General features: G+C 40.3%; 1 protein-coding gene across 1 annotated transcript in view; it reads right to left on the bottom strand.

Moving 5' to 3' along the window:
• Positions 1-17,607, bottom strand: part of babam2 (BRISC and BRCA1 A complex member 2) — a 56,876-nt gene that overhangs the window by 13,912 nt on the left and 25,357 nt on the right. Inside the window, exon 7 of the mRNA XM_029140186.3 lies at positions 3,635-3,744. Coding sequence (XP_028996019.1) covers positions 3,635-3,744 — 110 coding nt within the window. The remainder of the gene's footprint in view (positions 1-3,634; positions 3,745-17,607) is intronic.

Raw genomic sequence — 17,607 nt, 5'->3', positions numbered from 1 at the left:
AGACATCTAAATAAAAAGAAACTTGATAACGTGCAAACAGATCAAAAACAGTAAAGTTTTAGGTATGAGTTCTTGTGAATTTGTATACCCCAGGGGTTGTTAGATTTTGTCTGTCCATCCATCTGTCCCACATGGGATATGTTTCGTTAATGTCGTCAAACTTTACACATGTGCGCTTAAACAATGGAACTGATTGAAAGTTGGTGGTCGAAGCGTATGGTAAAACATCATAGAAATGTTTGCAGAATTACACTTTTTAATTTGGCAGAAGCAGAATCAGGGAACACACATTTCACATGAAGGCTGTTACAACAGCCACATGGACACAAACACGGGTCTTCCTGACATCACAGTAAACGTTTCAATAGTTTGACCTGTATAAGGCTCTAATTTAAAGACTACTCAGACTGTTTAACCTAACAATTAGTTAACCAATAAAAAATTGTCTCTTTGGTTGGTGATGACTGTTTATTCTTCAAATAGCTTCAAAAAAGAAGAACTAATCGATCTCTTTAATCATCTTTATTACTACTGTCTCTCAACAGCTAATGAAATAAAGGTGGCGGATTAATAGAGCAACAGCTTCAGTGCTCCATCTCTGTGTAGGAGACCTAATATTCAGTATAGCTCACCTGCAACCCTTAGAACTAAATACACAACAATAGAAGTGATGTGTAATAGAAGACAAAGACTTGAAACGTATACGCCTCCAAATAGCCTTGTGCTTTTCACCTGTGCCTTCATATAGAGTAAAACCAGGCCTGTGTAAACGACATCTGAAAGACTGAAAAGGAAGCATTGCAGTTTTAAAGGGAGCTGTAAAACAAGATGTTACAAGGTTTGATTACTTCTACAGCAGGATTTTGTGCTCTAAAGTATGAAAAACTACTTGTACAACATAATATGTAAACAGACACAAACAAACCAACAGAATGCTGTTTGCAAGTTTTTGCCATGGTACTGAAGGACGTTTAATGCTAGTGGGGATGACCAGCCAAAAAAAGTGGCTGGGAAGGAAGGAGTGTCAGTTAAAGGCAGAAAAAAAAAATTAAAGATTGACTGTTAGATCTTAAGCTACAGTGGCGTGACAGAAAGATGGCAAATGTAATAAAGTCTAGAAAGTTTGACTCCAGTTCCATTTTAGAACATTTATGGCAGAGAGGGTTGATGGAGACACTATTGAGTATCAAACACAGGTTAGAAAACCTGTAAGTGTGCACTGGAACAAATGACAAATTACTTTTTCTCTTGGCTGGAGTCTATAGAGATAATGGGGAGCTACACTAGACAAAACAGTAAGAAGGTCAGTGAGGACTTGGAGAAAACCAACAGAGTAACAGAGCTGCATAAACACAAGCAAACCAAAAGGCTGGCCCAAACACATCTGCATGCCAAATTAAGTGGAATCTACATTGAATACAACACAAATGCTCTTATGCAAAAACCTGCACGCGCACACACAGCGTTTCTCTTCAAACAAAGGTGGAACAGACATACATTCTCGCTCTGGGTCATGAATTAACACACTCCCACACAGCTGACAAAAAGGTGCACAAAAGCATGTAGTGGAGCACAATCATACACGGCCTTGATATGCATATGTGGAAATATCTTAAGACGAAGAGGGAGGATTGAACAGGAGAAAGAGGGTGGTAAATGAGAGCTGGGTCAATGCAGCGCTGGTAAGCCTCCCTGTTGGTTGTGTAAAGGATTTATACTGTATCAGGATGTTTGTTTCATCGCCTCTCCTCATTTATCTAACCCCTCGCTGCTCTGTTGGCATCCATGCCTTTCCACCCTGTGCCGTAGGTTTCCCTCTCTGCTGCCTTTAGCCTCCTTCTGTCTGTTCTCCTCATGCATCTGGCAGAGAAGGGGAGCATCTAACACCACTCTGCAGCAGCCCCAGTCCAGTCTGGAGACTGACTAAGGTCATGCTATCTCACATACTGTACATGTAGCTTCAACATGAAAAAAGCAGACTTGCTGACATAGTGAATACACACGCTTTGCAAATTCAACACAACACAACACAACACAACACAACACAACACAACACAACACAACACAACACAACACATGTCCTTCAAAACATCATGTTCCTTGTAAAAACCCTACCAACAGTCCTTAAGCCACAAAAAGCACCGAACACAAGACTTCTACTTTTGCTTTTAGTGCTTAATACTAGGGTAACAACACAAGTAGTTTCTTGCTCTGACGTGCTTGTATGCATGAACAACACACAGAAAATAAACATAGGTAGGACTGACCTTTGTTTTGTGTGCTGCACTTACGGTACAGTATTTAGGAGATAGGGTTATCATTAATTAATCATTAATTAATTAATTTTACCATACTGAAAAGGTATAGTCTGTGCGAGGGAGAGTGTGAAAATACATAAGTTGTATAAGGCACATAGCTGGAGCAAGAACATATGTGCAAGCATTGAAAACAAATAGCATAAAACCGAAGAGAGAGAGAGAAAAATTTGACAGAGGGGCAGCAGTGTAGGATGATAAAAACGTGAACAGAGTGAAACAGAAAAATCAGAGCCAAAGAAAGAACGAGGGATTGTAAGAGTGGTGGCGGCGGCGATGTTGCGGGGGAGCAGAGGTCTCCTAACCTGGTGCGACGGGGCGTGTGCTTGTAAATAAACATCAGCCTGAGATTATTCTAAGCACGAAAGCCCAGACCATGGAGCCCTGAGGTCAGAGTAGGCCCATACCTGACTCCCTGACACGCACGCGTGCGCACACACACAGGCACATCTACATCCACACCTACAAAGACTGTGTAGAGAACAAACGCTGTTCAAATACAGGTGTGTGCACGAACCTATGAAAACAGACACATGCATATGAAATATGAAAACCCCGAAGCATACATGCACTAAACCCACACAAACACGCACATATACAGCACACAAATTTGAACTGACAAATGCATACATACTAAACCTAGCAAGAAGAAATGATTTGAACAAAGCAGCCAAACATCGCTGACTTACCTACTCACAGTGCCCACACGCACGCACACACACACACACACACACACACACACACACACACACACACACACACACACACACACACACACACACACACACACACACACACACACACACAGTTAACACCCCAGATGTCTGCAGACATTCAGTCATCTATAGCTCAGACACTGTGTCTCATCCATCTCGTTTTTTTGTACTTCCACCTATTGTTTTTCAGGAACAGCTGATGAGTCCTGACTGGAGAATAGAGAATTATTCACAATGGCATAATAAGGCACTAAATTTCACAGATCATGCAATTTTGTCTACAACATCTTTCATCCTCAAAATCAGGAACGCAAAGTGGATCCACATCACCTATAACAGACCTCTGTCATTCCTGTGATTCTCTAGAGGTTAAGTGACTGACGGCCACGAACAACCTTTCCTATGTCATCGTAGTAATGTTTAGAAAATTTGCCATGTGAAATGCGTTTTAAAGCACAACATTGAAATCAACTTTATACAGGTCCAGTACATATCGGATTTTATGAGTCTCAAACTGTGATTGTAATAAAGCAGACATATTTTAATTTGCATGAATACTGCATAAACGCAACCTCACTTTATCGATTGAATCAGTGAACTTACTGTTCGATGCTGGGGGAAAGGTAGAGTTTAGGGAAGACCTGGGTGGCTTCAGCATCCTCGAAGCTCACTGAAAGAAGAGCCACATCCTCCCCAGGATCCAGAGCTGTGTCCTGGGAAACACAACGGTAGAAATGCAATTTAGTTTAAACACTGATCAAGTCTGATCAGATTTTCTGCTTAATGTATTTTAGCCCTGACAGGGCCTTGAAAGTACAGATGCAACTGATATGGTTGGCTGGTCCAATTATTGACTGGCTTGCAGTCAAATTGTGTATCTGTGAATGTATACAGGCTATAAAAAGGAGAAGAGGAAGGATCAGACACTAGAAGAAACATCTGTTTAGTATAAAGCCACATTACGTTCAGCAGCTCGACCACGAGGCTGAGAGGATAACTAGGAGCACCAATCAAACCATGTGTGAGATGGCTGCAGAGGCCACTGCAGGCTAGCTGCTTTTCAAACTCCTCTGCCTCGCAGAGGTTACAATTTCTCACTCTGTGGTGTTTTTCCTAGAGCATGGCTGCTTGTCATTAGCGCAATTCCACATCGAGTAGTGCTCCGTCCTCCAAATGCGGTGCAGCAGCGTTAATCAAATGTCTTACAGATGGTTTGAGCTCATTCATTTGTTATAATTGCTGCCCACCACAGTGAGAGGAAATCTAACCACCATACGTGATGGACAGAGTGCAACCAGTTTGCAGCAAGGCAAACTAGAACGTGATCGTGCCTATTAGGTAATTATACAGGCTTTGGTCTGTTCATCAAAAAAGGAAAGTGACCATAGGTTTCTGGAAAAAAATGGATGAGTGGACTGTAGCTCATGGACATGTCAAAAGTCACAACAATAGCTGTAGTTCTGACTGACTGTCTTGTCGTGGCAGATGCATTAAGGATAAAAACATAAGGAGGAGAAAAGAGGCAGTGAAAGGCAGGGGGTATGGCATCCAAATGTGTTGCCTGATGGAATCAGCTCACATCAATATAGTGTGCATCAGTAAACAAAAACTGCCCCGCATCCCACAGCAGCGCTCCAGGCTTCCGCCGCTGACGATATGGGACAGACATGAACGGGCATGGAGACGAGCGGCTGCAGTGGGGTTTGAGAAAAGATTGCTTTGCTCCAGTTTGTAGCTGTCACGTCCAGTTCTTGTCTTTATAGGTGATTTAATAGATGCTTCCTTTGGACTGGGTAAACAGATGGATGAGAACAAACAGGAAGGTGAGAGGGCCAGAAGAAGAACGTGGGGCTTCTGTGTAAGGGCTGCATTGGGCCATCCCTCGGTGTGGTCAGCCCAAGGGCGCTGTTGAGGGAAGAGCCTTTTTTGTGGAGTGATTCAGATTCTTTTTATCCCAGTAGACAGCAAAGAGCTGTCAGGAGTCATACAGCATCATGGGAACAAATAAAAACTAAAACTTCTTGCTACTGCCATTCTAAATGAATGTGCTTCAAGATTCAAGTGAGCTGAAACTCTACAGATAAAGTATTTTTGGTCTGGATCATTTACATTTATAGACATGTTTACACCATCAGCCAAGATACAACACAACCTGCTGTAGAGACCTTTGAGTTGAAAGGCCCTTTGGTAATATTTACCAATCAGCCTGCTCACCTAGTATCATTTTGAGAGTGAATCTCCAAAATAGATTTTAGATGCTGCAAACATTTTTTATCTTTTTTTTTTAGAGAAAATGCACTGAATTTGTCAGATCCTAGGGTTTGATACTGCCTATGCAGGCTTTTGTACATTTGTGTCTAAATGTTTGCGTGAGCAGATAGAGTCCAGCTACTTCAAAGCCCATTCCAGCACTCTGATATTCAAAAATTCAAAAGTTAAATTTAGGTCACTTATATGTGGTTGTGAAATAATTAGTGTAACAAGTATCACATTTTTCTTTCTTTGATCAGGTCCCATGATCTGTAGAGTCATGGGGTTTTTAAAATATTGTCGGTTTTTAGGATGACTGAGAAAACAAGGTTGTTTGCCTCTAAGGATTGTTGCCCTTCTAAAATTTCATTACACAACTTGCTTCATGAGTGGGATGTACAAAGTAAATTAAAGACCAGGAGGGCAATGGGAATGATTGTCTTAACAGCTGGTTTTGGTTGTGGAATACAAACTATGCCACAGGGTGTCCTTGCAGTGTGGTGGTAATTTAGAAGCAAACAAAAATCTTAGTTTATCTTTTCCCAAACTTTGTAAATCTGCGCAGGAAGCTTATGAACCCTAATGAGAACAAAAGTTGACCTTTTACCCTATCTGCCTTGAAAGCATTGTTTAAATTAAACCGGAAGAGTTTTCCCCCTCTGGAGTGAAATTAAAAGACAACCCCCCAAAACATAGTTATTGTTTCTGTGCAAACACATCTTAAGTCCTTTTAACCAAATATGTCTGAGGGCAACTGCTTATGTAAAGAGTTACTAGAGCTGGAACATTGAAAAAAAGCCTATGCTTAAGGCCACAGGCAGGACCTTAATAAATTGAATGAGAGTCCTTCACTAGCAAGTAATGAGCACTGAAGTGTCCTGAGTAAAAAAAGACTACAAGACAAGCAGGACACTCTGCAGGGCAGGTTGGACCCAGTTGGACGCTAAGGCAGTATTGACTACATGCCCCCAGAAACTGTGACTCAAGTGCTTAAGGACTGAATTTTAGAAAGCGTGAAAAACGTGTGTGTGCGTATTCGGACATCAGGGTGCCTCCGAGTCAAACCCTTTCACGTGGCCACCACCCCACATCTTCCATCCTCCTTACGCTTTCAGACACATGGACACATGAACATGCATCTACACACAAAGGCGCAGACACATTTCCTTGTGTCTGTCCTTGTGTCTCCTGCTGCCCCAGCCTCTAGCATCTCCTCTGTGTTGCATGTGACAGGTTGGAGATGTGACAGCTGTCCTTATGCCAGACCAAGTCTGGCCAAAGTCGCAATACACACAAACATACTCATCCACAAACTCTACACAGGGGCTCGACTGCAGGGCTAGTACAGAGGAGGTGAGGGCACTTTGTTCTCCTTCTTCGCCCAACTTTAAATGTCATGCCCAACGTAATAGGGTTGCTTGACTGACAGGAGGGTTGTTGTGCAAGGACATGTCCAGCTTCTAGGCGAGCAGCGTTGAGTGCCCTGTACATATGCTGGACACAGTGCTGCTACGCCCCTGCACAGAAAGAAGCTGTAAAGCATTTTGGATGCCATAGGAAAATCCTGAAGTCTCTCTGGTTAGTGGCTGTAATCCGAGTAACGCTTGTGCTTCAAATTAAACAAACACAAAGAAGTGTGAACATGAAAATTGTTTGTGTGCAGTTTGCATATTATCAACGCTCACAGGAAAGAGATGACCAGTCAAACCACAGCAGCCAGATGACAGCATGACTGAGCCGTACTGTACCTGTACACTACTCACCATTTGTTTTACCAAAAACCTCATGACCTCATCATCATACATTAATTCCTTTTTTGCTGAAAACTCCATATTGCAATATTGTATGTCAATGTCCTCTTAAGTGTATTCTTCTGTATCAAAACCCTTGCTCAAACTAAGGGGTTCAAGTTAAATAATTCAAAGATGGTAAATAATACTTCCACTAAATAAAAGGAATGGATGTCTGACATCTGCACTTATACGTTTGTGTAAGCCTTTTCAAACATTAGACAGAGCCTTACACCATCACACCCCGAGGACGGGAGCACAGGGTCAAGGTGGCTGCTGCCAAAATGTCTCTTTGCATGACATGAAATGTTCTGATTGAGAAAGAGAGTTGAGGATATTGTTTTTAATGATGTGGCTCTGCTGTTGCTTCTGGGGAGAGGATGATTAGAGCTGTGGTGTACTCCAGGGGCTGTGATGATCCTGCAGCATCCACCTCAAAAGACAGCATCGAATGCAAGCATAAGGCATAGGTTAACACAACCCAATTAGAATGAGTATTCAAGAGGACCTAATGTCTCCTGAAATGTCTGCCCCATGTATCGCCATCTGTCTTCAACTTTGACAAACAGGCTCTCAATTCCTGCTCTAACTCTGATTGATTTGTCAAAAGACAGATATGGTGGACAATTAACCAAGCAAGTTTGTATCACCACGAACTTACAGTATATAGTACTTTGTGCCGGAGATTAATTTTCTGATGCGGACAATAAGTGAGAGATTACAGAGCACACATGCCCCACCTGAAACAATGATGGTAAAACAACTCTAAACACACCTACACACTGCCCGGTTGCCACAGTCACGAAAGCTTTGTGCATGGGGTGCGTTAAACTAAAGAATAAAAACACACTTGTGTACACTACTCTCTCAAGTCTTTTAGTAGCACAGGGGTGCGGCAGAAAATGGGCACCTATCCTGAAAATTTGAGGCTACAAATTAAAATATAAAATCTATTAAATTAGTAATAAGTGGGCACTGGTGGCTTAATGGTTACAGTTACAGTAGGTTGCATGCTCTGTAACTGCAGTATCCTCAGTTTTAGCTCAGCTCTGATGCTGCAAGTCTTTCTAAAAAAAAACTGAGGACATACAGTATTAACAACATATTTACAAAAAATATCATAGTATAATAGATAAAATATTATTTTTTGCAAAAAGAAAAACAACACTTTAAATTTACCAACAATACTTTTTTAGTTTTGGCCTAGTAGTGGCCTTTTAAGTTTTTTTTCCTATAAGTCAATCCATTCTACTACAATTGAAATAAAATAAGAAAAAAAAGTGGTAAGCATGTGTTGGAGAAGACTTAACAATTGTTCTCTCTGCCCAAAAAAACCTTCTCGCTAACATCCACTGCCTGGAAATGAGATTCAATGAGGCACCTATTAATGAGTCACAGCCTTGAATGAAATATAAGCTGGGCCAATAGCACAGCCAGTAAGAGTCACCTGACGATACATAGTGGGAAAAGCTTCACAACGATGCAGGCATTACATTACTGTATGTAATGTAGGTGTGGAGACCAAGATAGTGTCTAACTTGACTCAACCATTAAATTTATTTAGCATTAAACCTTTCCCTTTTTCTAACAATAACTGTCAGACGACAAATTAATTTGAAATGCTTAAGTGAGCCTGAAATGCGAGTCATATGTGTGACTATGGCCAAGCGTCACAGATAGTGTGTCACTGCAATGTACCGGCGTTTGCTGTACTGTATGTGTGAATCTGAAAGTGTGATAGGAGGGCTCGAAGCCACAGGGTGACTCGAGTGTGTCGGCAAGTGGATAACTGCATTCCTGTTTGCTCTAAGGAAAAAATAAATGTGCACTATTGTCACACTGATAACACGGTGGCAAAGAGTGACCTGTACGGTACTCGCAAGTCATGTGGACCTGGACTTTCTCACAAATTACACCTGTAATACATATTTAGATTTGGTAGCTTTATGCACTGCAAATAATGTGAAATTAAAACTGATTTAGAAGGCATGATAAAAAAACAAATCTACAACCTTTTAACTGAAAAAAGGCTGGACTGAACTGAGAGCTGAGCCTAGTGGCTGCTGTGGCCTTTTCTTGGGGGTGATAATTGCGCCTGAATTAATATTGCTTCTCTTCAGTGTCGCAGGGTGTTTTTGTCTGACTGCACCATTAATGAGACTTTTCCAGCCCTTTGAACCACTAGAGGCCCTTACCCCTACTTGGAACCAATGAAGTGTTGGGGCTAAATAACCATGAAGGCATTCATTGAAATCAACAAACAATCACAACTAATTCTCTTCTGTAGTTATTAAATTTAATTTGTATATTTAAATTTATTGCAGGGCTGTTTGTTGTTTTAACACTTTTTAAAAATGATTTTTTTAAATTTTGTATTATTATTTGTGTTAATAAACATGCTTTTGGTTTTACAGATTGAGCTACTTTGGGATTATTATCTTGGAGGCCATTCATGCCGTTGTTGTCTTTGAGGGAATATTGGGGATACTTTAGGGGAAGTAATAGAGAGACAGGACTCTAGAATCAGTTTGAAGCTGAATAATATCAGGGTTAAGGAAAAAAATAAAGGAAATTAAAGGATTAGAAACATACATATAGATTGTTCACAACGTGATATAGAGCGAGGGTGGAAAGTAGGCCAGATGGAAGTAATTCCATGGAGGCGTGGAAAAATGTGTGGGGACAGAGGAAGAAAGAGAGAAAAGGGGGAGTGGGGAATAGGTAGGTGTTCTCCTGAGACTATAATGCTGCAAACCGCTGATTCTCAGCTGGGGGTACAAGCAGGTGGGTGGGAATCTTCGTTGGAAATGCAGTGTGGGTGGTTACGAGATGTGGGGTGGGGGTGTGTGGGTGTGTGTGTGTGTGTGTGGGGGGGGGGGGGGGGGGGGGGGGGGTGTCGGGGGGTTACGGGTGACTTTGGAGCGCTCATTCACTAGAGGAGACATGAGGCAAGCACAACCTTCTGTATCGCAGAGTCATAATAAGGTCACCGGGACATTGGGGAGTTGAGTTCCGTGCCATCTACTCATCCTTCCTAAGGCTCCTCTCTTTAACTCCAGAGTCCAGAGTATGCTGAGGTTCATTTCCTTAAAGATTCCACTGGCGTGTTGCAAAGAATGATACAGGCTGGATAAACATGTTCAGCAATCGCATGTCTGCCATGACATCACCAGGCAAGAAATGACTCAATTACAGTGATAAATATGTTGTTTATCATTTGCACACAATTATCGATTCATCAGCGTCACAGACATTCTGTGGCATTAGTCACTGCATATGGTTCCACACCTAGTTATGATATGATACAGCAAGACTCAATAGGCTAGATAGATGATGTGTCATCATCAATGGCAAGTAAGTCGCTAATGAATTTCACGCCTGATAAGAAGCGAAATTCCCAGGTGTGCTTTTCTGACATCCATTTGATCTCACAACATGATTTTACATAAACATTATTTATATTTGGTATGATCTGATAATTTACCTGATTGGAAACAAGCTATCTGAAATACACATTATTCAAAAAAAGAAAAAAAAGAGCAAAAAGAAAGACAGACAAGGGCAAGGAGCTCACGTTCTTGGCTGCTGCTCACCACCTCAGCTTGGATGAGATGAGAGCTCCGGTGCCACGGGTCGTGTGTCACAAAAAGGAATCTTAAAAAAAAAAAAAAAAGCCTGACTAACTCAACTCGGGGCTGAATCGTTTACAGCGCGTCTGTCAATCCAGCAGCAAGAGTTTTGCCCACAAGTGATGGGTAAATGGATAGAAATGCACAGATACTTTAAAGCCGAGGACATGATAAACACAAAGCAACCTTTACCAGAGACTTTGTGACACACTCTGAATGCTCACAGTTAAAACCTTAGTAGAAACAGAAATGCTCAACTTCAACTTATATCTTAATAAAAAAGGCTCTTTTCCACTTAAATGTGACAATAGGACGCTCCAGTTACAAATGACACAGAGGAGTTTGCAAGTGAGTAAAGACTTTATGCGAATCCAAATGCTGTTGAGATGTAACTGTACTGTAGATATGCAGCAGATTTTGCTGTGTCACTTTAAGAAACTTCTGATTTGCCTGTCTTCGTTGTGCTGCCCCAACACGTACCAGAAAACAAAACTGAGGAAGATGTTTTGAAATTTGATATTTTTTAATATTATCCCAAGTTTGCTTAGTGTTATCATTTCTTTTACAGTAAGTCAATTACTGAAAATGCTAAATGCATCTATTTAGTTTACGGTCAATTAAACTCTGTCAATGCAAATCGCCACAGTCAAATTCTTAAAAACTAAAGACAAGTTGAACCAGGGGCAGAGTGCTGCAAGAAAGAACACTAATGGTTATGTCATAAGTTCAAATATTTACATTTGGCTCTCTGGGTGTTTCAGGGTGTGGGCATCACTATAACCACAAATTGATATTTACAAGAACACAGATAAAATACTGTACGGTTTCTATGGCCATTCTATTTATGGGGTTTAGACAGAGGTTGCAGCCTTCTCACCTGATCACGTGGTCTCCTCCAGGGAATACGCAAAGTCATACAGTGTAGTTATTACATTAGCCAATAGTGTAACCTCCTTATAACAACTGTAAACACCTCCCTTTAGATCACTGTCCTTATTAGTATGTTACTTTTAGTCTATGAGGTTGGATGCAGGAACGTTTACAGAGAAGAACACAAGTCAGTTGTTCTCTCTGGCTCATGCACAATATGGACTTTAAATACATGCTACTGTATGTGTAGTCTGTGTGACCACTGCTTGGAAGCGTTAGCAAGATAGGCCATTGTTAAATGTCCTATTCTGATAAATATGAAATCAAAGTACAGTCATTTATTTAATAATTTAACCCATGTCACCTTTTTTACTTCAAAAAATAAATGTGGGAAATATTTAAGTAATAAAAAACAAACTATGAATACAAATTAATTATGGTGGTTGTTAAAGCCCCAGATTCCTTCAGCACATCATAAAGATCTGGACAGGTCTTTTGGGTACAAAAAGCTCAGTTTTAGAAAAAAGCTCATGCTTTCATTGCAACAGGTGCTTTATTAGAGGCCTGCAAGATCAGTCACATTCATGCTGACAGATACAGTAACCCAAAAGATTATTTGTTTACACGCCAGTCCACAGGTGCTCTTCAGCACCATGGCCACAGGATGACTGTTCTCTCTTCGTGACACGCTGAAATGCAAGCGAGATGAAAGCCTCTGTAATATTAACAACACAGCAGATACAACAAGTCTCTCTTTAAGCTTCTCATTGTGCCACCTGATCACAGAAGGCTGAAAGCTGCTGAGCACCAGATGTTAAAGCAGCTGAGAGTAATCACAACATGGTTTCTCAAAGCTGCAGAGCTTATGAAGACAAATCAGATAGTGGACAAGGAGTAGTTTAAATGTTGCAGGGTTACGTAAAACAAAACAGATCAGCAATGAGCTGACATTTCATCTATTAGAATTTACCATTTTACGGCTTCCAAGTGTACATGACTATTGCGACAATAAGAACAACTGTTAAAAAAGCAAGAAGAATGATATTCCTTCCCACTGAAACCAATGTTTGGTTTCATATCGTCATTGCAAAGATCAGAGGTGATCTAATCACAAGTTAGCTTACATAAACAACTATCTGCACACATCGAGTAGAACAACTGTTGCTAATATCTGGCAGTAACAGTGGAAGTGGGATAGATGCTGCTCAGTGCTGTAGATACTGTCCACCATTTTTGAACAGTCTCAATCTGGAAACTGGAACTAAGGCTACTTTAAAGTTTAAAACTGTTTAGGCCAAGTTCTGGTTGACTGGGCCATGCCTACTGATGATTACAGTATATGTTGAAAATGACTTAAACATTTATATAATAAATATCAGATCTGTTAATAGTAAAGCACATCAGGTGTTCAGGTGTTATTTTTACAGTAGTTCAGGTCCTACTCACTATGAAGTTTACAACTGATGAAACACATGTTAGACAATAACCCACATCCCACCGACCCACTGTATCCTCATGTTTTGCAACTGCATCCAGCTTCTTGCAACAGAGTTTTAGTGTGCTGTGTCAGCAGACTCAAAAGAGGGGTGTGCTTTTCTGCCATCCATTTGGTCTCACAACATTTTACACAATTTTACATAGAAATTACTTATATTTGGTATGATCTGATAATATACCTGATTGGAAACAAGCTATCTGAAATACACATTATTCAATTACAAAAACAGCAATCACACTTAAAAAATGATATAAATTATTGATACTTTTCCTTCCTCTCTTTCTGTTTTAGAGCTGTTATGTGTTATGCCTGACATTTAAATTCATCTTCAAGAGCATACCAAGCTATAATACATCAAGCATTTAAAAGCCACATAATTGTTTATCTGCGCGGAACCATTGGCTGGCCTTTTCAGATTTCACTCGTATACTGCATTAGTGAAGCCCAAACTGGCAATTACTTGAGGATGTCTTTTGGGCAACTTGCTTTTCTACTAAATGCCATGTCTCACTGCTATACAGATGTGCCATCACTCACAACTTAAAAAAAAGAAAATCATTATCAAAACAAAATGAACACATCTTGACATGTCTTAAACCTTATTTCATTCAAAACACAGCTCAAGATTGACTTTGCATTTTTATTACTAGCAGTCACATACTGTGGTGTACACACATTGGCCACTTTATAAGCACACCTGTACAAAAGAATATAAAATACAATTTCTAATAATATACTTCTGTAGCACATTAAACAGTATTAAGATGTAGGATTGATGTTAGGGCCACAATGAGACTGTACACCAGTGTGATGTCAACAACCTATGTTAATGCAGAGTGAGAAGGTTCTTTACTTTACACATGTCTTCGTAAATAAGAGGACACTAACCCCTATTTACACCTCCTGTACCGAGGGCAATAATTTTCTAACACCGTTTTAAAATAGAAATGTGGTAGAAACAGATGTGGTACAACAACAAAACTTTATAAAACCTATTGGACAAATTTCTGGTTCTTTGCATACGTACTCAAATGTGCAAATGCAGAAATATTTTTGTTCTTTTGTTGCATGACACTACTTGAGGTTTATAAAAAGATGGGATGAGATAGAAGAGGCAGAGTTGGGCCAGGGAGCACACACTCTGGGCATTATGGGAGTAACCTGCAATTATTTTATAGCTCTTAAGATTCCTGAGCTCTTAGTCAGTGTTTACCGTGTAAGGGCACAGCAAGGCCACAAATTACAACCACTTGCTTTGGCACCAAATGCTTAACAGTCACGCACAGGCCAGAGCTTTCTGTCAAGTACAGAAAGACAAAAATTAATGGATTCAAGGCAACTACTGCATGATTTTTTTTAAATTTGTCATGTGGTTAGCAGAATTGATAATACTACAGTCTTTTTAGATGGCATGACCCAGAAATGGTGAAATCTATTTAGTTCACTCAAGTGACAACAACTCTTTTGACCCGATGTGAAGTCATGCGGTAAAAACCACAACCCAGCAGATCAAACTAACAGATGAGTGAGACACAGCAGACAGTCACTGAATTTCTTATTCTGGTCATATCATAGAAAAAGGCACAATGTTCAACACAGGCAGGCTGACCAGCTGTAATCGTTCACCAAGTATCACTAATTATAGCCCTAGCTGATCCTAAATGATGAGTGCTATAGTCACACTTGATGATACAGCCATTGCCTCCTTCGTCACATTCATACGGTGAGAAAAACACTGTATGTTCATCTGTACTGTATGTAATGGCCACAGAGTTATTTTCCAAGTCTGTGAGGACAATTGTGAAAGACCCATCATGTGACGCAGCAGGCTATCTTCAGCTACGACTTCTCCAAAAGCTCAACTGCCACCCGTATGGGGGATGTAAGCTGGACGAAAAACCGCAACGAAAGATTCATGCGCCGTTGAGAAAGGAGCAGTAATTATGTGGCAACAGGAAAGGCAAGATAACCACAGCTGCTGCCAGACGAGGAGGCTTTAGAGTTACCTATTGGAAACCCCGGATGGCCACTAATGTATGGCCTCACCAAAAACAAGTGGGGTGTGGGGGAAATGTCAACCTGGAGTCCCAAAAAGGTGCTCTGTTGGCAGTGATGACTCAGTGAATGCGGTGTAGGCCGTCACATAAGTGGCTTTGTGTCACTCTTCAGCTGTCTTAATCTGGGCTTTGAGGGGGAGGTGTTTACTTAATGTATTTTTAAGGCATAGTCAGGTGTTCAGATTGAGAAGACTCTAGAACTCGTACCACTGCAAATGCTACCATGAAGGTTCTCTTATTGTTTCAGGCTTTTTATTTTAATATATCTAGAGTTTGTACATGCAACATGCAGTTTGTGATCATATAGGGTACCCTCAAAGCTTTAATCAAGTACGCTAGCAACACATTCAACATTAAAGTAAATCAAATCTGTTATTGCAAAAGAGGTTTGTATCTACAAAGAGATCTGTGACACCTTGGCACTCCAGATTTGGGAGCGCTATCATGTTTGTCTTGTCTGGTGCATAAGTGTGATGTTTCCTATCTGGTTAAGCATTTTCATCACTTACACGGAACAAAGTAATAGTAAGCTAATGAAGTGTGGTTTATTAAATATCAGATCTCTCTCATCTAAATTCTTTTTAATAAATGACTTGATAAGTGACCATCACATAGATCTGTTCTGTCTCACTGAAACCTGGCTGCAGCAGGATGAATATGTTACTTTAAATGAGTCGACTCCAATGAGTCACATCAACTATCATGTTCCAAGAAGTACAGGTAGAGGTGGAGGAGTAGCAACAGTTTATAAATCAGATTTATTAATTACTCCTAAACCTAAACATAGTTATAACTCATTTGAGAGCCTCACTCTGAGCCTTTCTCACCCAGACTCTAAAACTCAGAAACCAGTTGTGTTTTGTATTGTTTACCGTCCTCCTGCTCCATATTCAGAGTTCTTAACTGAATTCTCTGAATTCTTATCTGACTTAGTTCTTAGCACAGATAAAGTCATTGTAGTGGGAGACTTTAACATTCATGTAGATGTTGACAGCAACTGTCTCAGCACTGCTTTTAACTCCTTAATAGACACTATTGGTTTTACACAGCAGGTAAATGAACCCACTCATCGTTTTAACCACACTCTAGATCTTGTCCTGACATATGGAGTTGAAATTGATAATTTAATAGTTCTTCCCCAAAACCCTGTTATCTGACCATTTCTTATTAACTTTTGAATTTAGCACAACTGACCCTATAACAGCTGGAAAGAAATGTTACTATAGCAGATGTTTATCTGACAATGCTGTTGCCAGATTCAAGCAGATGATTCCATCATCTTTTGCCTCGATGTCTTGCAGATACACAGAACAGTCACCTTAATCCTTATGAACAGGTTGACTGTCTTGTAGATGATGCTGCAGCTTCTCTACGTACAATGTTAGACACAGTGGCTCCTCTGAAGAAGAAGACAGTGAATCAGAGGAGGTTAGCTCCGTGGTATAACTCAGACATCCGCAGTCTAAAGCAAAGGACTAGACAACTAGAAAGACAGTGGCGTTCCAACAAAATAAATGTAAACTGCATTGCATGGAAGGACAGTCTAATGAAATATAAAAAAGCACTTTGTGCTGCTAGAAAAACATATTATTCCTCCCTAATTGAGGAAAACAAAAACAACCCCAGGTTTCTTTTCAGCACTGTAGCCAGGCTGACAAAGAGTCATAGCTGTATTGAGTCTACTATCCCCTTAAATCTCAGCAGCAATGACTTTATGAACTACTTTACTAATAAAATTATTATCATTAGAAAAAACATTCAGCAGCGACTTCTTCCAAATGACAGAAAGCACTGTCTAGATCCATTAACTTTAAATTTATTAAATCCTCTGTCTTACCTAGATAGCTTCTCCCCCATAACTCATATGGAGTTAACCTCAATAATTAACTCTTCCAAGTCGTCCACTTGTCTTTTAGATCCAATCCCAACCAGATTACTCAAAGAAGTTCTACCTTTAATCAGCTCATCCATATTAAATCAAATCAACCAATCTTTACAACTAGGCTATGTACCACAGGCTTTTAAGGTGGCTATGGTCAAACCTCTATTGAAAAAACCAACCCTTGACCCTGGACAACTAGCCAACTATAGGCCCATTTCAAATTTACCCTTTATTTCCAAGATTCTGGAAAAAATCGTGGCTAAACAATTATCTGACCACCTTAGTGGGAATAACCTGTATGAAGATTTTCAGTCAGGATTTAGAAAACATCATAGCACAGAAACAGCTCTGGTTAGAGTCACTAATGATATTCTATTAGCTTCGGACAATGGTCTAGTTTCTGTCCTTGTCCTGTTAGATTTGATACAATTGATCATCACATTCTATTACAGACACTAGAACATAGAATCGGGATTAATGGAACAGCATTGGGATGGTTTAAATCCTATTTGTTGAACAGATTCCAGTTTGTTCATGTTAATGATAAATTCTCCACACGCACAAGGATTAGCTATGGAGTTCCACAGGGTTCTGTGCTGG

Source organism: Betta splendens, chromosome 22, assembly GCF_900634795.4.
Source record: "Betta splendens chromosome 22, fBetSpl5.4, whole genome shotgun sequence".
NCBI classification, from domain to species: Eukaryota; Metazoa; Chordata; class Actinopteri; order Anabantiformes; family Osphronemidae; genus Betta; species Betta splendens.
This window is presented reverse-complemented; position numbering and strand designations above follow the sequence as displayed.